Below are 26,775 nucleotides of genomic sequence, written 5' to 3' on the forward strand. Positions count from 1 at the left end.
CTTTCTGCACTGGACCACACGACTGGACAATAATCAAGATTAGACAAAACTAGAGCCTGCAGAACTTGCTTTTTGGAGTGTGGTGTCAAAAAAGCAGAGCATCTCTTTATTACGGAAAGACCTCTCCCCATCTTTACAACCATTGAATCTATATGTTTTGACCATGATAGATTGTAAACTAAGGTAACGCCAAGTAATTTAGTCTCCTCAACTTGTTCAACAGCCACACCATTAAATGATCAGATTCAGCTGAGGTCTAGAACTTAGGGAAGGATTTGTACCAAATACAATGCTCTTGTTTTAGAGATGTTCAGGACCGGTTTATTACTGGCCACCAGTAATAAAGGGGGGGAGGGGTGATGTCGGTTAAAGGGGGGGGTGATGTCGGTTGAAGGGGGGGAGGGGTGATGTCGGTTAAAGGGGGGGGGGTGATGTCGGTTGAAGGGGGGAGGGGTGATGTCGGTTAAAGGGGGGAGGGGTGATGTCGGTTAAAGGGGGGAGGGGTGATGTCGGTTAAAGGGGGGAGGGGTGATGTCGGTTAAAGGGGGGAGGGGTGATGTCGGTTAAAGGGGGGAGGGGTGATGTCGGTTAAAGGGGGGAGGGGTGATGTTGGTTGAAGGGGGGGAGGGGTGATGTTGGTTGAAGGGGGGAGGGGTGATGTCGGTTGAAAAGGGGGAGGGGTGATGTCGGTTGAAAAGGGGGAGGGGTGATGTTGGTTGAAAAGGGGGAGGGGTGATGTTGGTTGAAAAGGGGGAGGGGTGATGTTGGTTGAAAAGGGGGAGGGGTGATGTTGGTTGAAAAGGGGGAATAAAATGAAGTGGCAGGGAAAGGAAAGTGAAAGACGACAGAAGGTAGGTGGAAAAAGGAAAGGAGACATTCCTGCTCATCTCAGATGTTCTGTGTGTGTGTTATAACCCTGTGTTGTTGGTCTGGTATTGGCTGGGACATTAGTGACCTAAGAGACATTATTGCTGCGGCGGACCAGCTCACTTTTTCTGGTGGGAGGTGGTGCGTCGTGTACAGAGGAAGGCCCCCACAACCACCACGATGATGGTGAACGCTCCCACAGAGATGATGACAACGATGACCAGGATGTGGTTGTCCCCACTTCCTGTAATTCCTGGTTTTCCTGGAACAAAGTGGACCAGAGAGGTGAGAAAGAAAATCCTATTTATCCACATAAGAATTAATGTCCTCATTGGAGATCAATAGCGTATTTAACAATGAATTTGTTTGTGTGTTCATTCATTCATTTCCCATTACACTTCTTTTAGAATGATGACTAATATTTCAGACCAATAGGAGACTTGTATAAGGGGTTTGGCATAGATTAAATCTCATGAATTACTTCCCACCCACAGATGGTCACACTGTCAACAAACTATCTGTTGATAAGCAACTGCTTGCCTAAAGTTAGGGTTAGGTTTAGAATGAGGGTTAGGGTAAATGTTAGGGTAAGGGTTAAGTTTAGGGTTAGGATAAGGGCTAGGGTAAGGATTAAAGTAAAGGTTAAGTTTAGGGCTAGGGTAAGGGTTAAGGTAAAGGTTAAGTTTAGGGTTAGGATAAGGGTTAGGGCAAGGGTTAAGTTTAGAGTTAGGTCTAGGGTAAGGTAAAGGTTAAGTTTAGGATAAGGGTTAGGGCTATGGTAAGGTTGCACCCCTTCTGAAAAAACCTACACTCGATCCCTCCGATGTCAACAACTACAGACCAGTATCCCTTCTTTGTTTTCTCTCCAAAACTCTTGAACGTGCCGTCCTTGGCCAGCTCTCCTGCTATCTCTCTCAGAATGACCTTCTTGATCCTAATCAGTCAGGTTTCAAGACTGGGCATTCAACTGAGACTGCTCTTCTCTGTGTCACGGAGGCTCTCCGCACTGCTAAAGCTAACTCTCTCTCCTCTGCTCTCATCCTTCTAGACCTATCTGCTGCCTTTGATACTGTGAACCATCAGATTCTCCTCTCCACCCTCTCCGAGTTGGGCATCTCCGGCGCGGCCCACGCTTGGATTGCGTCCTACCTGACAGGTCGCTCCTACCAGGTGGCGTGGCGAGAATCTGTCTCCGCACCATGCGCTCTCACCACTGGTGTCCCCCAGGGCTCTGTTCTAGGCCCTCTCCTATTCTCGCTATACACCAAGTCACTTGGCTCTGTCATATCCTCACATGGTCTCTCCTATCATTGCTATGCAGACGACACACAATTAATCTTCTCCTTTCCCCCTTCTGATAACCAGGCGGCGAATCGCATCTCTGCATGTCTGTCAGACATATCAGTGTGGATGACGGATCACCACCTCAAGCTGAACCTCGGCAAGACGGAGCTGCTCTTCCTCCCGGGGAAGGACTGCCCGTTCCATGATCTCGCCATCACGGTTGACAACTCCCTTGTGTCCTCCTCCCAGAGTGCTAAGAACCTTGGCGTGATCCTGGACAACACCCTGTCGTTCTCCACTAACATCAAGGCGGTGACCCGATCCTGTAGGTTCATGCTCTACAACATTCGCAGAGTACGACCCTGCCTCACACAGGAAGCGGCGCAGGTCCTAATCCAGGCACTTGTCATCTCCCGTCTGGATTACTGCAACTCACTGTTGGCTGGGCTCCCTGCCTGTGCCATTAAACCCCTACAACTCATCCAGAACGCCGCAGCCCGTCTGGTGTTCAACCTTCCCAAGTTCTCTCACGTCACCCCGCTCCTCCGCTCTCTCCACTGGCTTCCAGTTGAAGCTCGCATCCGCTACAAGACCATGGTGATTGCCTACGGAGCTGTGAAGGGAACGGCACCTCCATACCTTCAGGCTCTGATCAGGCCCTACACCCAAACAAGGGCACTGCGTTCATCCACCTCTGGCCTGCTGGCCCCCCTACCTCTGAGGAAGCACAGTTCCCGCTCAGCCCAGTCAAAACTGTTCGCTGCTCTGGCACCCCAATGGTGGAACAAGCTCCCTCACGACGCCAGGACAGCGGAGTCAATCACCACCTTCCAGAGACACCTGAAACCCCACCTCTTCAAGGAATACCTGGGATAGGATAAAGTAATCCTTCTAACCCCCCCCCTTAAAAGATTTAGATGCACTATTGTAAAGTGGTTGTTCCACTGGATATCATAAGGTGAATGCACCAATTTGTAAGTCGCTCTGGATAACAGCGTCTGCTAAATGACTTAAATATAAATGTAAATGTAATGTAAATGTAAGGGTTAAGGTAATGGTTAAGTTTAAGGTAAAGGGTAAAGGTTAGGGTTAGGGCTAGGGTAAGGGTTAAGTTTAGGGCTAGAGTAAGGGTTAAGTTTAGGGTTAGGAAAAGGGTAAGGGTTAAGGTAAAGGTTAAGTTAGGATAAGGGTTAGTTCAGATGTTGAGAGTTATTGAACATCTACAAACCATCTACTTAGAACTATCCAAATAAAAAGTGGTACTTATGTGAATAGGGGATTGTTCAGTTCCTGCACACTATCTTAACTGAGAAAGACATTGGTGTCAATTCCATTTCAGCTTCGGTCCAGAAATGAATCCAATGTACCATGGAACAGGAACTGAACAAAGCCCTATTCACACTAAAATCCATTTATGGAGGTGGAATGAAATGGACCCACACTGCAGCCAATTGAGTTGATCAAATCAGAATGGACAATGGTGACCTGAAAAGGCCATTACCGTGTGGAGACCCAAAGCCATGGTCAAGAGGTGGTTGGTTACTTCCTGGTTTAACTGGCAAATTGGAGGCTGAAAGAGGAGACAAAACCACCAGTTATTACACCCAGTTAATTAAATACTACCCGACTTATTTCACCTTACCAGAACGCAGATGAAGGGCTTTAGGCACGTGAGTGAGGAAAAAGAACACACAATCTGCACAGTCAATCAGTCATCATTGAGAAGAAGTGAATGGAAGGGAAGAGGGAATTACCTTGGTCATTAGCCATTTTGTCAGAGGATTCAGCTAAACAGGCCAAAGGAGACAGTAGCCAGGGAGAGAAAATACAAAGCAAACACTGGTTAGAGGAGTTAAGGAGAGCAGTGGGAGAAGGAGAGAGAGAGGGGTAGAGAGAGCGAGAGAGAGGGGTAGAGAGAGCGAGAGAGAGGGGTAGAGAGAGCGAGAGAGAGGGGTAGAGAGAGCGAGAGGGGTAGAGAGAGCGAGAGGGGTAGAGCGAGAGAGAGGGGTAGAGCGAGAGAGAGGGGTAGAGCGAGAGAGAGGGGTAGAGCGAGAGAGAGGGGTAGAGCGAGAGAGAGGGGTAGAGCGAGAGAGAGGGGTAGAGCGAGAGAGAGGGGTAGAGCGAGAGAGAGGGGTAGAGCGAGAGAGAGGGGTAGAGCGAGAGAGAGGGGCAAAGGGTGCAGCATTGAAGGGATAGGCAAGCAGGTGTGAGCACTAATAAAGGAAAGAGAGAAAGGGAGAGGGAGAGAGAGAGAGAGAGAGGGAGAGCTTGAGAAAGAAAGAGAGCGAAAGAAAGAGCGAGAAAGAAAGAGCGAGAGAGAGGGCAGGCTCGGCCCAATAGAATGGTATGTTCTTTGCCAGCATCTATAGAAAAGGGATTGAGAATGCAGCCAGCTACAGTGAAGAGAAGATAATTATTTGAATCTTGACCATTCAGCCCATCATAACGCATACTAATAACTCAACCAATAAGAACCATTTAATACAATCATCCCAATGTTCAACCTTTCAGAGCCTATCAACCTCCAGGGATTTCCCCCCCACTTACTCTTGGGGGTGCGGAAGTGTACGGCCTCTGACATTGGGCCCATGCCCTTGGAGTTACGGGCCTGGATCTTGAAGTAGTAGGTGGTGTCCAAAGTCAGCTCCTGGATCTGATGGGTCAACCTGTTGCCCACCACCGGCTCTATCACCCAGTCATGCACCTCCGCATTCACATCAGTACTGTAGTAGATTATGTAGCCTAGTGGAGCGATAGGGGGAGAGAGATGGGGAAAGGAGCGAGAGTGAGATGGGTGGAAAGGAGTGAGAGAGATCGGAGGAGAGGAGATAGAGAAAGAGGTAGATGGGGAGAGAGAGATGGGGGAAAGGAGTGAGAGAGATCGGAGGAGAGGAGATAGAGAAAGAGGTAGATGGGGAGAGAGATGGGGGAAAGGAGTGAGAGAGATCGGAGGAGAGGAGATAGAGAAAGAGGTAGATGGGGAGAGAGATGGGGGAAAGGAGTGAGAGAGATCGGAGGAGAGGAGATAGAGAAAGAGGTAGATGGGGAGAGAGAGATGGGGGAAAGGAGTGAGAGAGATCGGAGGAGAGGAGATAGAGAAAGAGGTAGATGGGGAGAGAGAGATGGGGGAAAGGAGTGAGAGAGATCGGAGGAGAGGAGATAGAGAAAGAGGTAGATGGGGAGAGAGAGATGGGGGAAAGGAGTGAGAGAGATCGGAGGAGAGGAGATAGGGAGAGAGAGATGGGGGAAAGGAGTGAGAGAGATCGGAGGAGAGGAGATAGAGAAAGAGGTAGATGGGGAAAGGAGAAGGTTAGAGAACTGTTTCAGACCACTTGTTTCTCTGACTCTGAATAAACCTGATAACAGAGTGTGTGTGTGATCTCACCTGTGATTTTCCCATTGGCCTCTGAGGGGGGCTGCCAGTTGACTATGATGGTACGTGGTTTCAGCTCCTTGCTCACCACAGTCACATCTTTGGGGGACGAGCTGGGAACTGTGAAAGTCAAACAACAGAAAGTCAGTATGGGAACAAGGCCATTAATGAGGGAACGCTTGGCTTTGACATCAAATAGGGGCTGCTTATATTAGTCCTGTTTGACACCTGTACCAGTGTGTGTAACCTGTACCAGTGTGTGTAACCTGTACCAGTGTGTGTAACCTGTACCAGTGTATGGTGAAATGGAAAAGTGTTTTTTGCATATCCCACTCCCCCTGAGACACCCTCAGCGAGTGGGGTCACGGCATGGGATCAGACATTATTGACGGCGACCCGGGAGCAATTAGGGGTAAGTGCCTTGCTCAAGGGCAGATTAGATTTTTTTTTGCCTCTGGGACATGAACTAGCAACCTATACGTTACTGGCCCAATGCTCTAATCACTAGGAGACCTGCCGCATATCAGAGAACAGCAGTCAATGACAAAACGCCCACTACAATCAGCTTTGACAGAACCAGGATATTCTGTGTAGTCATGTTAAAAAACACAAACTTCACTCAAGATGCTTCCATGTGTGTGTATGTGTGCTCTTACTGGTCTCAAAGGTGGTTCCCTGGGCCGTCATGCTCCAGGTGCTGGTCCTCCGGCCCTTGGTCACCATGACAGAGAACTCATAGAGTGTGTTGGGCTTCAGGCCCGTCACCATGTGGCTCAGGTTGGTGGTGTTGGCCGTCTGAAAACACACACACGCAGGCGCACGCACGCACGGCACGGCACACCCGGCACACCCACGGCACACACACCCATGGCACACACGGCACACACACCCACACGGCACACACACAGAAAAACAGCTCATAATGGAAGGTACAGACTTTGACCACAAAGTGGCACTCAAGACCAACATAACTAGAGTGCTTCAAAGCAGAAACCTGCTCCATGCATCTTTAACATAAACAGCCATGAATAATACATGGACTTCAAAGTATTCACACCCCTGTACCTGATCCATATTTTGTTGTTACAGCCTGAATTTAAAATGGATTACATTGAGATGTTTTGTCACTGGCCTAACACACCAGAGTGTTTCCACCCCATAATGTCAAAGTACAAATTCATTAAATTAAAAGCTGAAAGCTTGATAGTCTAAGTATTCAATGTTTTTGTTATGGCGAGCCTAAATAAGTTTAGGAGTAAAAATGTGCTTAATAAGTCATATAAGTTGAAAGGACTCACTGTGTGCAGTAATAGTGTCTAACATGATCGTTTAATGACTACCTCATCTCTGTACCTCACACATACAATTATCTGTAAGGTCCCTCAGGTCGGCAGTGAATTTCAAACACAGATTCAAACACAAAGACCAGGGAGGTTTTCCAATGCCTCGCAAAGAATGGCACCTATTGGTAGATGAGTAAATAAAAAAAAAAGATTGAATATACCTTTGAGCATGGTGAAGTTATTAATTACACTTTGGATGGTGTATCAACACACCCAGTCACTACAAAGATACAGGCGTCCTTCCTAACTCAGTTGCCGGAGAGGAAGGAAACCGCTCAGGGATTTCACCATGACAATGGTGACTTTAAAACAGTAACAGAGTTTTAATGGCTGTGATAGGAGAAAACTGAGGATGGATCAACAACGTTGTAGTTACTCCACAATACTAACCTAAATTATAGAGTGAAAAGAAGGAAGCCTGTACAGAATACAAATATTCCAAAACATGCATCCTGTACGCAACAAGGCACTAAAGTAATACTGCAAAAAATGTGGCAAAGTAATTATATTTTTGTCCTGAGTATAAAGTGTTGTATTGGATTTGCCCCAAAAATATTACTGAGTACCACTCTCCATATTTTCAAGCATAGTGGTGGCTGCATCATGTTATGGTTATGCTAGTAATTGTTAAGGACTGGGGAGTTTTTTAGGATAAAAAAGAAACTGAATGAAGCTAAGCACAGGAAAAATCCTAGAGGAAAACCTGGTTCAGCCTGCTTTCCACCAGACACTGGGAGATGAACTCACCTTTCAGCAGGACAATAACTTAAAACACAAGGCCAAATCTACAAGAGTTACTTATCAAGAAGACTGTTAATGTTCCTGAGTGGCCGAGTTGCAGCTTTGACTTAAATCTATAGTACTTCAAAATCTAAATGGCAAGACCTGAAAATGGTTGTCTAGCAATGATCAACAACCAATTTGACAGATCTTGAAGAATTTAGAAAATAATACATGGGTAAATGTTATACAATCCAGGTGTGGAAAGCTCTTAGAGACTTACCCAGAAACACTCACAGCTGTAATCACTGCCAAAGGTGACACTACAAAAGTACTGACTCAGGGGTGTGAATACTTATGTAAATGTAAGCAACATTTCTAAAAAACAGTTTTCACTTTGTCATTATGGGTAAGTATGTATAAAAAAAAATATAGATATATTTTATCCATTTTGAATTCAGGCTGTAACAACAAAATGTGGAGTAAGTCAAGGGGAGTGAATACTTTCTGTACATAAAAAATGCCGGATAATCTAAATGAAGGCGATTTATCCCAAAATAATACTTGAAACGTAGTAGGTATAACATGAGACCAGTGGACACCATTTGAATAAAGACTAGATGACATGCAGCGATGAAAATACTTTATTAAGCCCATTTCCTCACTATGCCCAACAGACTGTCTAATCTAGTACCTGGATAGTCTTAGTCTCCTGGTGAAGGCCAGTTCAGGTCCTAGCTTTCTAAATAGCCTGTCCCAGTGATGCTAGCCACATCCTGTAGTGTACTAAACAAGACAAATCTGTCATCCAGGATGTCACAGAGAGAAAAACATCCTATCCTTTTAGTTGAGTGGAGAGGAGCCATCTGTTTAATAATGTAGGTACACGCTGTGTGTGTATGTGTGTGAGAAACAGGAAGGCATTTCTGACAGCTGGGACGAGCACATCAAGGTGAGAATAATTGTCCAGTGTGAACAATGTCTTCCTACAAAACAACACAGGGTGACTAACAGGTTTGGGGTCAATTCCATTTCAATCCAGCCAATTCGGGAGATGAGTCAAAATGTTAATTTCAGACTTGAAAATCTCCATTTATTTTCACTGGATTTTTAGCAATTCTCAAATTCAATTCACTTCCTGGATAGACCGAATTGAAATGCAATTGACCCCAACCCCTAATTAGCTCATTAGCATCACCTGGTTGTCCTAAATGTGTTCCATTGCGCTAACAGTGACTGCAGTCGCTCCAGACTAGCATTTAAGCATCTACATGAGCTTTCAAGAACCAGACTAGCCTTTTAGCATCTACATGAGCTTACAATAACCAGACTAACCTTTTAGCACCTCTATGTTGGGGGGAGGCAGGTAGCCTAGTGGTTAGAGAGTTGGGCCAGTAACCGAAAGGTTGCTGGATCGAATCCCCGACAAGATAAAAATGTGTCCTTCTGCCCCTGAACAAGGCAGTTAACCCACTGTTCCCCGGTAGGCCGTCATTGTAAACAAGAATTTGTTCTTAACTGTCCTTGTCCAATTTGTAAGTCGCTCTGGATAAGAGTGTCTGCTAAATGACTTAAATGTAAATGTTGTTGAATCACAGCCCTTTATTCTTTTTCTGCCCCCCCCCGTCACACACCTAATCTTGTTGAGGGAGATAAGTAATGATCTTAATTGAGCTAGGGCAGGATGCTATAGCCTGGATGAGCATCTCTTACACCTAGTTGAAGGGTTTGTCTTTCTGCCCCATTCACAACCTGAGTGAATGCAGTGCACTGACTAATGACAGTGCAATCAATGCAATTTATTTGTTAAAGATATTCCCTTTTTCAGAGAGACTATAAACGTCAGTGCTGAACATCTCTGTTGTGTAGCATGTAGATGGAGAAGGACAGTGGGAAGGACTGTGGCGCGTAGATGGGGAAGGACTGTGGCGCGTAGATGGGGAAGGACTGTGGGAAGGACTGTGGCGCGTAGATGGGGAAGGACTGTGGCGCGTAGATGGGGAAGGACTGTGGGAAGGACTGTGGCGCGTAGATGGGGAAGGACTGTGGGAAGGACTGTGGCGCGTAGATGGGGAAGGACTGTGGCGCGTAGATGGGGAAGGACTGTGGCGCGTAGATGGGGAAGGACTGTGGGAAGGACTGTGGCGCGTAGATGGGAAGGACTGTGGGAAGGACTGTGGCACGTAGATGGGGAAGGACTGTGGGAAGGACTGTGGCGCGTAGATGGGGAAGGACTGTGGGAAGGACTGTGGGAAGGACTGTGGCGCGTAGATGGGGAAGGACTGTGGGAAGGACTGTGGCGCGTAGATGGGGAAGGACTGTGGGAAGGACTGTAGCACGTAGATGGGAAGAACTGTGGCACGTAGATGGGGAAGGACTGTGGGAAGGACTGTGGCGCGTAGATGGGGAAGGACTGTGGGAAGGACTGTGGCACGTAGATGGGGAAGGACTGTGGGAAGGACTGTAGCACGTAGATGGGAAGAACTGTGGCACGTAGATGGGGAAGGACTGTGGGAAGGACTGTGGCGCGTAGATGGGGAAGGACTGTGGGAAGGACTGTGGCACGTAGATGGGGAAGGACTGTGGGAAGGACTGTAGCATGTAGATGGGAAGGACTGTGGCACGTAGATGGGAAGGACTGTAGCACGTAGATGGGAAGGACTGTGGCACGTAGATGGGGAAGGACTGTGGCACGTAGATGGGGAAGGACTGTGGCACGTAGATGGGAAGGACTGTAGCACGTAGATGGGGAAGGACTGTAGCACGTAGATGGGAAGGACTGTGGCACGTAGATGGGGAAGGACTGTAGCACGTAGATGGGAAGGACTGTAGCACGTAGATGGGAAGGACTGTAGCACGTAGATGGGAAGGACTGTAGCACGTAGATGGGAAGGACTGTAGCACGTAGATGGGAAGGACTGTAGCACGTAGATGGGAAGGACTGTAGCACGTAGATGGGAAGGACTGTAGCACGTAGATGGGAAGGACTGTAGCACGTAGATGGGAAGGACTGTAGCACGTAGATGGGAAGGACTGTAGCACGTAGATGGGAAGGACTGTAGCACGTAGATGGGAAGGACTGTAGCACGTAGATGGGAAGGACTGTAGCACGTAGATGGGAAGGACTGTAGCACGTAGATGGGAAGGACTGTGGCATGTAGATGGGAAGGACTGTAGCACGTAGATGGGGAAGGACTGTGGCACGTAGATGGGAAGGACTGTAGCACGTAGATGGGAAGGACTGTGGCACGTAGATGGGAAGGACTGTAGCATGTAGATGGGAAGGACTGTAGCACGTAGATGGGAAGGACTGTAGCACGTAGATGGGAAGGACTGTGGCATGTAGATGGGAAGGACTGTAGCATGTAGATGGGAAGGACTGTAGCACGTAGATGGGGAAGGACTGTGGCACGTAGATGGGAAGGACTGTGGCACGTAGATGGGAAGGACTGTGAGAAGGACTGTGAGACATTTGAACCTCATGTAATTAGTGGGTGGGATAATTTTACATTGATTCATTACCCTGATAGTGGGATAGCTGAACACACTGACGATTAGAATGGCATAGTGGTAGGATACATATAATATGCTGTGCTCTGATGACACCTTCTACTTTAAAATGAACCGTGAGGGAATAATAAAGCTGTGTTGTTTTGAACGGGGCCCTGTGGGCAATGCTGCTGCGTCACCGTGACTGTACCTTGAGCTTGGTGTTGGCGGGGATGTTGGTCTTCCAGCGCACCGTGTAGTAGCGTGCGTCCGTGATCTTCTGGTTCTTGGGCAGAGAGTTGTCGGCCCAGGTCACCTTGATGGTGTCGTGGCTGAGCACCGAGGCCTGTACGCCCACGGGAGGTAGCATGGGGGTGGGGTCTGGTACTGGTGTGTATGGAGCATGGAAGAGTTCATACAAATCAACATCAGGGTCTATGGGGTCTGCCAGCAGTTACCAACACACCAGGTTCACAACAGATGGCAAACAGAACATGGTGCAAAAGAGGGAAGAAATTACAAACCAAAAAAGTGTGTTTTGTGGCAAGGTAAAAAAAAAAGCAAGACCGGTCAAAACGAAACAGGGTGGCGGGGTGGAGAGAGAGAGCGAGGGGGGTATGAATAAGGGTAGAAAATATGTTAATGAGTTATTAAAATGAGGGAGGAGGAGAGGGGATTGGGAAGGGTGAAGAGAAAGAGAGAAAATTCTATTAGATCAACAGACATGGCTATTGGCTACATCAAGGTTTTCTACTGTCTATACAAGGGCTGTTGTCGATCAGACTTGGGTCAAATACCAATTTATTGTCATGTATTTGATCCAGGGCTGTTGTGTTCAACTCACATTATCAACACTAAGTAAAGATGGATAATCACTCAAAGGAAAGCTACAACTAGAAGGAACGTGCAACAGAGTAATCTCTAGTAAAGGTCAACAGAGTAATCTCTAGTAAAGGTCAACAGAGTAATCTCTAGTAAAGGTCAACAGAGTAATCTCTAGTAAAGGTCAACAGAGTAATCTCTAGTAAAGGTCAACAGAGTAATCTCTAGTAAAGGTCAACAGAGTAATCTCTAGTAAAGGTCAACAGAGTAATCTCTAGTAAAGGTCAACAGAGTAACATTTAGCCACCTGACTTCAGAAAAAAAATTGGAAAGACAACAGTGCAACAAGATCAAAAATACAAATACCATACTGACTTACCACACCTTTAAAGAAGAATGCTTTCTTTCATTATTGATAAGAAGGTCTCGGACTGCAAGGCTAAACAGTGACTGTGAATACAGGCACCCCTTTACAGTGTCTCTGTGAATACAGGCACCCCTTTACAGTGTCTCTGTGAATACAGGCACCCCTTTACAGTGTCTCTGTGAATACAGGCACCCCTTTACAGTGTCTCTGTGAATACAGGCACCCCTTTACAGTGTCTCTGTGAATACAGGCACCCCTTTACAGTGTCTCTGTGAATACAGGCACCCCTTTACAGTGTCTCTGTGAATACAGGCACCCCTTTACAGTGTCTCTGTGAATACAGGCACCACTTTACAGTGTCTCTGTGAATACAGGCACCACTTTACAGTGTCTCTGTGAATACAGGCACCCCTTTACAGTGTCTCTGTGAATACAGGCACCCCTTTACAGTGTCTCTGTGAATACAGGCACCCCTTTACAGTGTCTCTGTGAATACAGGCACCACTTTACAGTGTCTCTGTGAATACAGGCACCACTTTACAGTGTCTCTGTGAATACAGGCACTACCTTACAGTGTCTCTGTGAATACAGGCACTACTTTACAGTGTCTCTGTGAATAGAAGTACTACTGTATGCAGCATTGCAACAGAACATTTACTATAGCTGAATCACAATAGGACTGTATATAGCGCTATGTCAGTCACAAGGACAAGCCCTACACTGATGCTGTGTTCAAACTCTGTATGTAAGACATGAAATGTGGGAATTATCCATCTGTTCATTGTTGCTTATGTAGCCTATCAGCGGATCTCGTGTGTCAAGGGCGAGGGATATTAAACGTCACAACTCCCTTTCATTGGCAACTTCACAAATGGATTGACTTGGTCTTTACCTATGAGTAATGTAGTGATGTTTGATCTATCTGGGATTGATTAGATCAATTATATCTGATCTATCTGGGATTGATTAGTGATGTCTGATCTATCTGGGATTGATTAGATTAGTGATGTCTGATCTTTCTGAGATTAATTAGATTAGTGATGTCTGTTCTATCTGGGATTGATTAGCATCATCTATGTCTGTGTTACTTAATGATATAGTTGCTCCCTACTGAATGTTACCCTGGTCACGTCTCTTTACAGATGGAGGATACCTCCCTACTGAATGTTACCCTGGTCACGTCTCTTTACAGATGGAGGATACCTCCCTACTGAATGTTACCCTGGTCACGTCTCTTTACAGATGGAGGATACCTCCCTACTGAATGTTACCCTGGTCACGTCTCTTTACAGATGGAGGATACCTCCCTACTGAATGTTATCCTGGTCACGTCTCTTTACAGATGGAGTTGCTCCCTACTGAATGTTACCCTGGTCACGTCTCTTTATAGATAGAGGATACCTCCCTACTGAATGTTACCCTGGTCACGTCTCTTTACAGATGGAGGATACCTCTCTACTGAATGTTACCCTGGTCACGTCTCTTTACAGATGGAGGATACCTCTCTACTGAATGTTACCCTGGTCACGTCTCTTTACAGATGGAGGATACCTCCCTACTGAATGTTACCCTGGTCACGTCTCTTTACAGATGGAGGATACCTCTCTACTGAATGTTACCCTGGTCACGTCTCTTTACAGATGGAGGATACCTCTCTACTGAATGTTACCCTGGTCACGTCTCTTTACAGATGGAGGATACCTCTCTACTGAATGTTACCCTGGTCACGTCTCTTTACAGATGGAGGATACCTCTCTACTGAATGTTACCCTGGTCACGTCTCTTTACAGATGGAGTTGCACCCTACTGAATGTTACCCTGGTCACGTCTCTTTACAGATGGAGGATACCACCCTACTGAATGTTACACTGGTCACGTCTCTTTACAGATGGAGGATACCTCTGTTATCTAACTAAACACAGTAACCCACTGTGAGCACATGTCCAACCACCTGCTTCCCTCACTACAATGTCCTCCAGGGGGTTGCTGAGGTGTGTGTACTCATTATGGACGCATGGTAAACACTGGTGTTGTGAGAGGGGCAGAAACAAGTGGTTCCCTGGCTCAAGTCGCCACAATGCCAACTAAACACTTCAAGATGGCAGCAATGAGTGGACTGGCCAGGCTTCTCTGCTAGCTATGTTACGCCATGCTCTGCGCCAGCCCTGGACTCCAGATTTTGACCAGGGTCCAGCAGTAATTAGAAAAAGCTCTGGTCATTTGGTGTAGCCTACCTCCCCCAAACTCGCCCCCTCTATCCAGCTCTCTCTCTCCACCCCGCTCCATTTTACAAGTCATTGTGCATGCTCATTATTGCACTGTTGTGTGTGTGTGTCTCTCTTTTTCTGGGAAGCATGGAGGTGGTCCAGGAAACACGGTGTGGTTTTAGGTGGCATGCAAACGGCATCTGTTTTACACTCTGAGAACTGTGTGTCTGCAGCAGTAGTCTGTACCAGCCTGGGTTTAGTAGCCTACAGTGCTCGGAATTAAATGTTCATACCTGTCAAAAAGAATATCCCCCTCCACGCATTTCAGTCAGTTATCAGATGCCACATATAGGAGAAGATTTTTATTCTGCTTTGGTTTGATTTATGCTTTATAAAGGAAAGTCACGTTGAGATTGAAAATCTCCTTTTCAAGTGAGTCCTGCATATGTTTTGCACCAAGGTTATCTTCCCACTGGATATTTACTATAATACATCAGTCCCTAAACAACACTCCTAGATTTCTTCCAACTTCTCCCAACTTCTTTTAAGTCAAAACATTTTCTAGGTCAACCAGTCTTTTTTATTCCAAACTTTTTCATCCAATGAACATGCTTGTGGAGCAACTCACTGGTGTATTCAAACTGCAGACTGTATTGGAGGGCTTTGGTTCTGTGTTGAGAGGAGAGCTGGATCTGACAGAGGGTTGCCAAAGCCACAGCAGGGGTGTGTGTGTGTACGTGTGCACTTCTGCACAGTGCTATGCATGTATGTGTGTGTTCTGTGTGCACGCATGTGTGTGTGGTGTGTGTGTGTGTGTGTGTGTGTGTGTGTGTGTGTGTGTGTTGCCCCCCTGCAGCATGTTGATGCCATTTCAGTCATCCGGTATCCTGTCCCTGCACAGCAGTGCATGCTGGGATAGTGGAGTGCAAGTACAGACAAACTGGCTGATCAAAACAGAGAGGGGGTGACGAGGGGTTGGCTTAAAGTCGACATGGGTTCCCTGGGGGTGCCTCGGCACAGGGTACAGCCAACACTCCTAGTTCCCTGGGGGTGCCTCGACACAGGGTACAGCCAACACTTCTAGTTCCCTGGGGGTGCCTCGGCACAGGGTACAGCCAACACTTCTAGTTCCCTGGAGGTGCCTCGACACAGGGTACAGACTACACTCCTAGTTCCCTGGGGGTGCCTCGACACAGGGTACAGACTACACTCCTAGTTCCCTGGGGGTGCCTCGACACAGGGTACAGCCTACACTCCTAGTTCCCTGGGGGTGCCTCGACACAGGGTACAGACTACACTCCTAGTTCCCTGGGGGTGCCTCGACACAGGGTACAGACTACACTCCTAGTTCCCTGGGGGTGCCTCGACACAGGGTACAGACTACACTCCTAGTTCCCTGGGGGGTGCCTCGGCACAGGGTACAGCCAACACTCCTAGTTCCCTGGGGGTGCCTCGGCACAGGGTACAGCCAACACTCCTAGTTCCCTGGGGGTGCCTCGGCACAGGGTACAGCCTACACTCCTAGTTCCCTGGGGGTGCCTCGACACAGGGTCCAGCCTACACTCCTAGTTCCCTGGGGGTGCCTCGGCACAGGGTACAGACTACACTCCTAGTTCCCTGGGGGTGCCTCGACACAGGGTACAGACTACACTCCTAGTTCCCTGGGGGTGCCTCGACACAGGGTACAGACTACACTCCAAGTTCCCTGGGGGTGCCTCGACACAGGGTACAGACTACACTCCTAGTTCCCTGGGGGGTGCCTCGGCACAGGGTACAGCCAACACTCCTAGTTCCCTGAGGGTGCCTCGACACAGGGTACAGCCAACACTCCTAGTTCCCTGGGGGTGCCTCGACACAGGGTACAGCCTACACTCCTAGTTCCCTGGGGGTGCCTCGGCACAGGGTACAGACTACACTCCTAGTTCCCTGGGGGTGCCTCGACACAGGGTACAGACTACACTCCTAGTTCCCTGGGGGTGCCTCGACACAGGGTACAGACTACACTCCTAGTTCCCTGGGGGTGCCTCGACACAGGGTACAGACTACACTCCTAGTTCCCTGGGGGGTGCCTCGGCACAGGGTACAGCCAACACTCCTAGTTCCCTGGGGGTGCCTCGACACAGGGTACAGCCAACACTCCTAGTTCCCTGGGGGTGCCTCGACACAGGGTACAGCCTACACTCCTAGTTCCCTGGGGGTGCCTCGACAAAGGGTCCAGCCTACACTCCTAGTTCCCTGGGGGTGCCTCGACACAGGGTACAGCCTACACTCCTAGTTCCCTGGGGGTGCCTCGACAAAGGGTCCAGCCTACACTCCTAGTTCCCTGGGGGTGCCTCGACACAGGGTACAGACTACACTCCTAGTTCCCTGGGGGTGCCTCGACACAGGGTACAGCCTACACTCCTAGTTCCCTGGGGGTGCCTCGACACAGGGTACAGCCTACACTCCTAGTTCCCTGGGGGTGCCTCGACACAGGGTACAGCCTACACTCCTCGATCCCTGGGGGTGCCTCGACACAGGGTACAGACTACACTCCTCGTTCCCTGGGGGTGCCTCGACACAGGGTACAGCTTACACTCCTCGTTCCCTGGGGGTGCCTCGACACAGGGTACAGCCTACACTCCTCGTTCCCAGGGGGTGCCTCGACACAGGGTACAGCCTACACTCCTAGTTCCCTGGGGGTGCCTCGACACAGGGTACAGACTACACGCCTAGTTCCCTGGGGGTGCCTCGACACAGGGTACAGACTACACGCCTAGTTCCCTGGGGGTGCCTCGACACAGGGTACAGACTACACTCCTAGTTCCCTGGGGGTGCCTCGACACAGGGTACAGCCTACACTCCTAGTTCCCTGGGGGTGCCTCGACACAGGGTACAGCCTACACTCCTAGTTCCCTGGGGGTGCCTCGACACAGGGTCCAGCCTACACTCCTAGTTCCCTGGAGGTGCCTCGACACAGGGTACAGCCTACACTCCTAGTTCCCTGGGGGTGCCTCGACACAGGGTCCAGCCTACACTCCTAGTTCCCTGGGGGTGCCTCGACACAGGGTACAGACTACACTCCTAGTTCCCTGGGGGTGCCTCGACACAGGGTACAGACTACACTCCTAGTTCCCTGGGGGTGCCTCGACACAGGGTACAGACTACACTCCTAGTTCCCTGGGGGTGCCTCGACACAGGGTACAGACTACACTCCTAGTTCCCTGGGGGTGCCTCGACACAGGGTACAGACTACACTCCTAGTTCCCTGGGGGTGCCTCGACACAGGGTACAGCCTACACTCCTAGTTCCCTGGGGGTGCCTCGACACAGGGTACAGCCTACACTCCTAGTTCCCTGGGGGTGCCTCGACACAGGGTCCAGACTACACTCCTAGTTCCCTGGGGGTGCCTCGACACAGGGTACAGACTACACTCCTAGTTCCCTGGGGGTGCCTCGACACAGGGTACAGACTACACTCCTAGTTCCCTGGGGGTGCCTCGACACAGGGTACAGACTACACTCCTAGTTCCCTCATCTTACGGTTGTCAAAAAATGTGGCATACTCTACAGAGCTATGTTGAGCAGCGACTTCCTGCTAGCAATTCATACTTTGTGTTCAATTGTTGGCATTTGGTATTGTGACCTAAATATCAGCTAATTGTCTGAGTAGCTGTCCTCGGATTAGAGAAATCTGGATTGGAGGATATTGCCTTATTATTCTCTAGGAGACAGGCCTGAGATGAGCAGGGACCACTTGTTTTGTGCAGTGATATTTGTGACAAAGGGAAAGTCAATTACCACAGAGAGAATGGCAGGTAAGAGATGCTCTGACAAGTTGATCCTAACGATCAGGTCTGATGGAAGGTAAACTGCACCATATGAATGCAGGAGGAATCATATCTAATATAACGTCAAGGCTCTAGTTGGTCAAATAAAAACACATTAGGTTTTAGTAAGCGGATCTCAAGTTATTTTGAGTCAAGCCACGTCAGGGTATATTTATTGATGGTGCTGGTGATGTAACATTGGTCAAAGACTAGTGTCAGATTCCTTTTTTAAGGGAGTTAAATGACTATTCTCACTCCCCACTGAAATATGGCATCAATCAGCCAAAAACGACACCAGCATACGTTTTTATGGATGAAACAATTACTTCATTAAAATACAATTTCACCGGTCCAGTATGGAGGGTATCAGTGACCATCTCATTGGTAAGGCTATGTCCATGAGACCGTTCTATTGCTCCAGTATTCAGGGTGTAGGGGTATGTGTAGGTGTCCTACCTGACTGTGGCCTGGTGATGGCGCTCTCGTATACAGGGATCCCCTCCCCCACGTTGTTGAAGGCCTTCAGGGTTATCACATAGTGGGAGCTGGGGTCTGAGGGGGCAGGGAGAGAGGGGGCAGGGAGCGAGAGGGAGAGAGAGGAGCAGGGAGCGAGAGGGGCAGGGAGGCAGGGAGCGAGAGGGGCAGGGAGGCAGGGAGCGAGACAGAGGGGGAGAGAGAGCGTTATGAAATAATGTAGCTAATCAAGTCCAGACTCCTGAGACCCTCTCCTCATAGGATCGGGATATTCATCATCTTGACAAAAGGTGAATATTGAAACCCAGTCTCTTGTTGGGATTTTAATGAAAAGCTAAATTATGCAACATTATCATAGCGATTCCCCCTAACCATGTTGTAATTACAGTAGGCTACAGGACACTATGAAGCACAGCCAGCCATGCCGTCAAAGACTGTTCAATCATGCATCAAGAACATGGTTTCACAACAACACACAGATGACCAAACAAATATGAAAATAGTCAAAAACGATCAACTATGATGACAACAACGCAGAGGGCAACAACCCAGACGACAACAACCCAGAGGGCAACAACCCAGAGGGCAACAACCCAGAGGGCAACAACCCAGAGGGCAACAACCCAGAGGGCAACAACCCAGAGGGCAACAACAGGGTGTGCTCACCTAGGTTCTCAATGCTGTAGTAGCGCTGCTTGTAGTCCACCTTGATGGTCTGGGCGTGGGGGCTGCCGATGCCGTAGCCGATGGTGTAGCCTCGTACCACCATGTCCTGGTTCTCCGGCGGCGTCCAGCTCACTACAATGCTGTTGACCAGCGGGCGCACATGTAGCGAGCTGGGGATGTCCGGCACCCTGGACTCTGGAGGTAGGAAAACTCAGGGGATCAAACTTATATCAAATTATAACACAATAAACACAAATATAACTTGTGTTTAAAGCCTCTCCATATACTTTAGACTAGAATCAAGACAATAAACAACATTAAAACCAAACCATAAATCTAAGGTAGCAGTGAGACCACATTAATAGAAGTCTTAAGAGGGTTTGAAGGTATTTATGATGCTTCTAAACCAACAAGTAAAACAAAACATGTTGGCTCTGAACAATTCAGACTAGGTGAAAGTAGTCCAGGGATTTGACTGGTCAGTGTATTAACGGAAGACTAGGTGAAAGTAGTCCAGGGATTTGACTGGTCAGTATATTAAGGGAAGACTAGGTGAAAGTAGTCCAGGGATTTGACTGGTCAGTATATTAAGGGAAGACTAGGTGAAAGTAGTCCAGGGATTTGACTGGTCAGTATATTAAGGGAAGACTAGGTGAAAGTAGTCCAGGGATTTGACTGGTCAGTATATTAAGGGAAGACTAGGTGAAAGTAGTCCAGGGATTTGACTGGTCAGTGTATTAAGGGAAGACTAGGTGAAAGTAGTCCAGGGATTTGACTGGTCAGTATATTAAGGGAAGACTAGGTGAAAGTAGTCCAGGGATTTGACTGGTCAGTATATTAAGGGAAGACTAGGTGAAAGTAGTCCAGGGATTTGACTGGTCAGTATATTAAGGGAAGACTAGGTGAAAGTAGTCCAGGGATTTGACTGGTCAGTATATTAAGGGAAGACTAGGTGAAAGTAGTCCAGGGATTTGACTGGTCAGTATATTAAGGGAAGACTAGGTGAAAGTAGTCCAGGGATTTGACTGGTCAGTATATTAAGGGAAGACTAGGTGAAAGTAGTCCAGGGATTTGACTGGTCAGTATATTAAGGGAAGACTAGGTGAAAGTAGTCCAGGGATTTGACTGGTCAGTATATTAAGGGAAGACTAGGTGAAAGTAGTCCAGGAATTTGACTGGTCAGTATATTAAGGGAAGACTAGGTGAAAGTAGTCCAGGGATTTGACTGGTCAGTATATTAAGGGAAGACTAGGTGAAAGTAGTCCAGGGATTTGACTGGTCAGTGTATTAAGGGAAGACTAGGTGAAAGTAGTCCAGGGATTTGACTGGTCAGTATATTAAGGGAAGACTAGGTGAAAGTAGTCCAGGGATTTGACTGGTCAGTATATTAAGGGAAGACTAGGTGAAAGTAGTCCAGGGATTTGACTGGTCAGTATATTAAGGGAAGACTAGGTGAAAGAAGTCCAGGGATTTGACTGGTCAGTATATTAAGGGAAGACTAGGTGAAAGTAGTCCAGGGATTTGACTGGTCAGTGTATTAAGGGAAGAGAGGTAAGGATCAGGGCTGAGGTAGAGGGATTTGACTGGTCAGTGTATTAAGGGAAGAGATGTAAGGATCAGGGCTGAGGTAGAGGGATTTGACTGGTCAGTGTATTAAGGCAAGAGGTAAGGATCAGGGCTGAGGTAGAGGGATTTGACTGGTCAGTGTATTAAGGCAAGAGAGGTAAGGATCAGGGCTGAGGTAGAGGGATTTGACTGGTCAGTGTATTAAGGGAAGAGAGGTAAGGATCAGGGCTGAGGTAGAGGGATTTGACTGGTCAGTGTATTAAGGGAAGAGAGGTAAGGATCAGGGCTGAGGTAGAGGGATTTGACTGGTCAGTATATTAAGGGAAGAGAGGTAAGGATCAGGGCTGAGGTAGAGGGATTTGACTGGTCAGTGTATTAAGGGAAGAGAGGTAAGGATCAGGGCTGAGGTAGAGGGATTTGACTGGTCAGTGTATTAAGGGAAGAGAGGTAAGGATCAGGGCTGAGGTAGAGGGATTTGACTGGTCAGTATATTAAGGGAAGAGAGGTAAGGATCAGGGCTGAGGTAGAGGGATTTGACTGGTCAGTGTATTAAGGGAAGAGAGGTAAGGATCAGGGCTGAGGTAGAGGGATTTGACTGGTCAGTATATTAAGGAAAGAGAGGTAAGGATCAGGGCTGAGGTAGAGGGATTTGACTGGTCAGTGTATTAAGGGAAGAGAGGTAAGGATCAGGGCTGAGGTAGAGGGATTTGACTGGTCAGTGTATTAAGGGAAGAGAGGTAAGGATCAGGGCTGAGGTAGAGGGATTTGACTGGTCAGTATATTAAGGAAAGAGAGGTAAGGATCAGGGCTGAGGTAGAGGGATTTGACTGGTCAGTGTATTAAGGGAAGAGAGGTAAGGATCAGGGCTGAGGTAGAGGGATTTGACTGGTCAGTGTATTAAGGGAAGAGAGGTAAGGATCAGGGCTGAGGTAGAGGGATTTGACTGGTCAGTATATTAAGGCAAGAGGTAAGGATCAGGGCTGAGGTAGAGGGATTTGACTGGTCAGTATATTAAGGGAAGAGAGGTAAGGATCAGGGCTGAGGTAGAGGGATTTGACTGGTCAGTATATTAAGGGAAGAGAGGTAAGGATCAGGGCTGAGGTAGAGGGATTTGACTGGTCAGTGTATTAAGGGAAGAGAGGTAAGGATCAGGGCTGAGGTAGAGGGATTTGACTGGTCAGTGTATAAAGGGAAGAGAGGTAAGGATCAGGGCTGAGGTAGAGGGATTTGACTGGTCAGTGTATTAAGGGAAGAGAGGTAAGGATCAGGGTTGAGGTAGAGGGATTTGACTGGTCAGTGTATTAAGGGAAGAGAGGTAAGGATCAGGGCTGAGGTAGAGGGATTTGACTGGTCAGTGTATTAAGGGAAGAGAGGTAAGGATCAGGGCTGAGGTAGAGGGATTTGACTGGTCAGTGTATTAAGGGAAGAGAGGTAAGGATCAGGGCTGAGGTAGAGGGATTTGACTGGTCAGTGTATTAAGGGAAGAGAGGTAAGGATCAGGGCTGAGGTAGAGGGATTTGACTGGTCAGTATATTAAGGGAAGAGAGGTAAGGATCAGGGCTGAGGTAGAGGGATTTGACTGGTCAGTATATTAAGGGAAGAGAGGTAAGGATCAGGGCTGAGGTAGAGGGATTTGACTGGTCAGTGTATTAAGGGAAGAGAGGTAAGGATCAGGGCTGAGGTAGAGGGATTTGACTGGTCAGTATATTAAGGGAAGAGAGGTAAGGATCAGGGCTGAGGTAGAGGGATTTGACTGGTCAGTGTATTAAGGGAAGAGAGGTAAGGATCAGGGCTGAGGTAGAGGGATTTGACTGGTCAGTATATTAAGGCAAGAGGTAAGGATCAGGGCTGAGGTAGAGGGATTTGACTGGTCAGTATATTAAGGGAAGAGAGGTAAGGATCAGGGCTGAGGTAGAGGGATTTGACTGGTCAGTATATTAAGGGAAGAGAGGTAAGGATCAGGGCTGAGGTAGAGGGATTTGACTGGTCAGTGTATTAAGGGAAGAGAGGTAAGGATCAGGGCTGAGGTAGAGGGATTTGACTGGTCAGTATATTAAGGGAAGAGAGGTAAGGATCAGGGCTGAGGTAGAGGGATTTGACTGGTCAGTGTATTAAGGGAAGAGAGGTAAGGATCAGGGCTGAGGTAGAGGGATTTGACTGGTCAGTGTATTAAGGGAAGAGAGGTAAGGATCAGGGCTGAGGTAGAGGGATTTGACTGGTCAGTGTATTAAGGGAAGAGAGGTAAGGATCAGGGCTAAGGTAGAGGGATTTGACTGGTCAGTGTATTAAGGGAAGAGAGGTAAGGATCAGGGCTGAGGTAGAGGGATTTGACTGGTCAGTATATTAAGGGAAGAGAGGTAAGGATCAGGGCTGAGGTAGAGGGATTTGACTGGTCAGTGTATTAAGGGAAGAGATGTAAGGATCAGGGCTGAGGTAGAGGGATTTGACTGGTCAGTATATTAAGGGAAGAGAGGTAAGGATCAGGGCTGAGGTAGAGGGATTTGACTGGTCAGTATATTAAGGAAAGAGAGGTAAGGATCAGGGCTGAGGTAGAGGGATTTGACTGGTCAGTGTATTAAGGGAAGAGAGGTAAGGATCAGGGCTGAGGTAGACGGATTTGACTGGTCAGTGTATTAAGGGAAGAGAGGTAAGGATCAGGGCTGAGGTAGAGGGATTTGACTGGTCAGTATATTAAGGGAAGAGAGGTAAGGATCAGGGCTGAGGTAGAGGGATTTGACTGGTCAGTGTATTAACCTGTTAGGGCTAGGGGGCAGTATTGACACGGCTGGATAAAAAAACATACCCGATTTAATCTGGTTACCACTCCTACCCAGTAACTAGAATATGCATATACTTATTACATATGGATAGAAAACACCCTAAATTTTCTAAAACTGTTTGAATGGTGTCTGTGAGTATAACAGAACTCATTTGGCAGGCAAAACCCTGAGACATTTTCTGACAGGAAGTGGATACCTGATGTGTTGTATTACCTTTAAACCTATCCCATTGAAAAACACAGGGGCTGAGGAATATTTTGGCACTTCCTATTGCTTCCACTAGATGTCACCAGCCTTTACAAAGTGTTTTGAGTCTTCTGGAGGGAGATCTGACCGAACAAGAGCCATGGAACGATGATGGCCCATTAGACACCTGGCGCGCGAGTTCATGTTGGGTACCCTCGTTCCAATACGTTATAAAAGAGTATGCATTCGTCCACCTTGAATATTATTCATGTTCTGGTTAAAAAAGGCCCTAATGATTTATGCTATACAACGTTTGACATGTTTGAACGAACGTAAATATATTTTTTCCCCTCGTTCATGACGAGAAGTCCGGCTGGCTTAGATCATGTGCTAACAAGACGGAGATTTTTGGACATAAATGATGAGCTTTTTTGAACAAAACTACATTCGTTATGGACCTGTGATACCTGGAAGTGACATCTGATGAAGAGAATCAAAGGTAATGGATTATTTACATAGTATTTTCGATTTTAGATCTCCCCAACATGACGTCTAGTCTATCGCAACGCGTATTTTTCTGGGCGCAGTGCTCAGATTATTGCAAAGTGTGATTTCCCAGTAAGGTTATTTTTAAATCTGGCAAGTTGATTGCGTTCAAGAGATGTAAATCTATAATTCTTTAAATGACAATATAATATTTTACCAATGTTTTCTAATTTTAATTATTTAATTAGTGGTGCTGACTTGACTGCCGGTTATTGGAGGGAAACGATTTCCTCAACATCAATGCCATAGTAAAACGCTGTTTTTGGATATAAATATGAACTTGATAGAACTAAAAATGCATGCATTGTCTAACATAATGTCCTAGGAGTGTCATCTGATGGAGATTGTAAAAGGCTAGTGCATCATTTTAGCTGGTTTTATGGTTTTGGTGACCCTGTCTTTGAATTGACAAAACATTACACACAACTCTTGTAAATGTACTGTCCTAACATACTCTAAATTTATGCTTTCGCCGTAAAACCTTTTTGAAATCGTAAAACGTGGTTAGATTAAGGAGATGTTTATCTTTCAAAGGGTGTAAAATAGTTGTATGTTTGAAAAATTTGAATTTTGACATTTATTTGGATTCAAATTTGCCGCTCTTGAAATGCACCTGCTGTTGATGGAGTGCACCACGGGTGGCACGCTAGCGTCCCACCTAGCCCATAGAGGTTAAGGGAAGAGAGGTAAGGATCAGGGCTGAGGTAGAGGGATTTGACTGGTCAGTGTATTAAGGGAAGAGAGGTAAGGATCAGGGCTGAGGTAGAGGGATTTGACTGGTCAGTGTATTAAGGGAAGAGAGGTAAGGATCAGGGCTGAGGTAGAGGGATTTGACTGGTCAGTATATTAAGGGAAGAGAGGTAAGGATCAGGGCTGAGGTAGAGGGATTTGACTGGTCAGTGTATTAAGGGAAGAGAGGTAAGGATCAGGGCTGAGGTAGAGGGATTTGACTGGTCAGTATATTAAGGGAAGAGAGGTAAGGATCAGGGCTGAGGTAGAGGGATTTGACTGGTCAGTATATTAAGGGAAGAGAGGTAAGGATCAGGGCTGAGGTAGAGGGATTTGACTGGTCAGTGTATTAAGGGAAGAGAGGTAAGGATCAGGGCTGAGGTAGAGGGATTTGACTGGTCAGTGTATTAACCTGTTGGGTCTAGGGGGCAGCATTTGCACGTCTGGATAAAAAAAATGTACCCGATTTAATCTGGTTACTAATCCTACCCAGTAACTAGAATATGCATATACTTATTATATATGGATAGAAAACACTCTAAAGTTTCCAAAACTGTTTGAATGGTGTCTGTGAGTATAACAGAACTCATTTGGCAGGCAAAACCCTGAGACATTTTCTGACAGGAAGTGGATACCTGATGTGTTGTATTGACTTTAAACCTATCCCATTGAAAAACACAGGGGTTTAGGAATATTTTGGCACTTCCTATTGCTTCCACTAGATGTCACCAGCCTTTACAAAGTGTTTTGAGTCTTCTGGAGGGAGATCTGACCGAACAAGAGCCATGGAACGATGATGGCCCATTAGACACCTGGCGCGCGAGTTCATGTTGGGTACCCTCGTTCCAATACGTTATAAAAGAGTATGCATTCGTCCACCTTGAATATTATTCATGTTCTGGTTAAAAAAGGCCCTAATGATTTATGCTATACAACGTTTGACATGTTTGAACGAACGGAAATATATTTTTTCCCCTCGTTCATGACGAGAAGTCCGGCTGGCTTACATCATGTGCTAACGAGACGGAGATTTTTGGACATAAATTATGAGCTTTTTTGAACAAAACTACATTCGTTATGGACCTGTGATACCTGGAAGTGACATCTGATGAAGAGAATCAAAGGTAATGGATTATTTACATAGTATTTTCGATTTTAGATCTCCCCAACATGACGTCTAGTCTGTATCGCAACGCGTATTTTTCTGGGCGCAGTGCTCAGATTATTGCAAAGTGTGATTTCCCAGTAAGGTTATTTTTAAATCTGGCAAGTTGATTGCGTTCAAGAGATGTAAATCTATAATTCTTTAAATGACAATATAATATTTTACCAATGTTTTCTAATTTTAATTATTTAATTTGTTACGCTGACTTGACTGCCGGTTATTGGAGGGAAACGATTTCCTCAACATCAATGCCATAGTAAAACGCTGTTTTTGGATATAAATATGAACTTGATAGAACTAAAAATGCATGCATTGTCTAACATAATGTCCTAGGAGTGTCATCTGATGGAGATTGTAAAAGGTTAGTGCATCATTTTAGCTGG

General features: G+C 47.0%; 1 protein-coding gene across 14 annotated transcripts in view; it reads right to left on the reverse strand.

Annotated features, from left to right (window-relative positions):
• LOC106568778 (neogenin) overlaps window positions 1–26,775 on the reverse strand; it is a 271,322-nt gene that overhangs the window by 9,055 nt on the left and 235,492 nt on the right. For 9 of the 14 annotated variants that reach the window (XM_082969719.1, XM_082969717.1, XM_082969725.1 and 6 more), the window contains exons 15-23: window positions 19,421–19,615; window positions 18,737–18,832; window positions 11,288–11,520; window positions 6,181–6,319; window positions 5,537–5,644; window positions 4,699–4,893; window positions 3,906–3,938; window positions 3,653–3,721; window positions 991–1,129 (exon numbers count right to left, since the gene is read on the reverse strand). In XM_082969719.1, coding sequence (XP_082825845.1) covers window positions 991–1,129; window positions 3,653–3,721; window positions 3,906–3,938; window positions 4,699–4,893; window positions 5,537–5,644; window positions 6,181–6,319; window positions 11,288–11,520; window positions 18,737–18,832; window positions 19,421–19,615 — 1,207 coding nt within the window. The remainder of the gene's footprint in view (window positions 1–990; window positions 1,130–3,652; window positions 3,722–3,905; window positions 3,939–4,698; window positions 4,894–5,536; window positions 5,645–6,180; window positions 6,320–11,287; window positions 11,521–18,736; window positions 18,833–19,420; window positions 19,616–26,775) is intronic. The other 5 variants (XM_082969724.1, XM_082969716.1, XM_082969713.1 and 2 more) reach the window with 4 other exon arrangements.

This window comes from Salmo salar, chromosome 26 (assembly GCF_965601325.2).
Source record: "Salmo salar chromosome 26, fSalSal1, whole genome shotgun sequence".
NCBI lineage: Eukaryota > Metazoa > Chordata > Actinopteri > Salmoniformes > Salmonidae > Salmo > Salmo salar.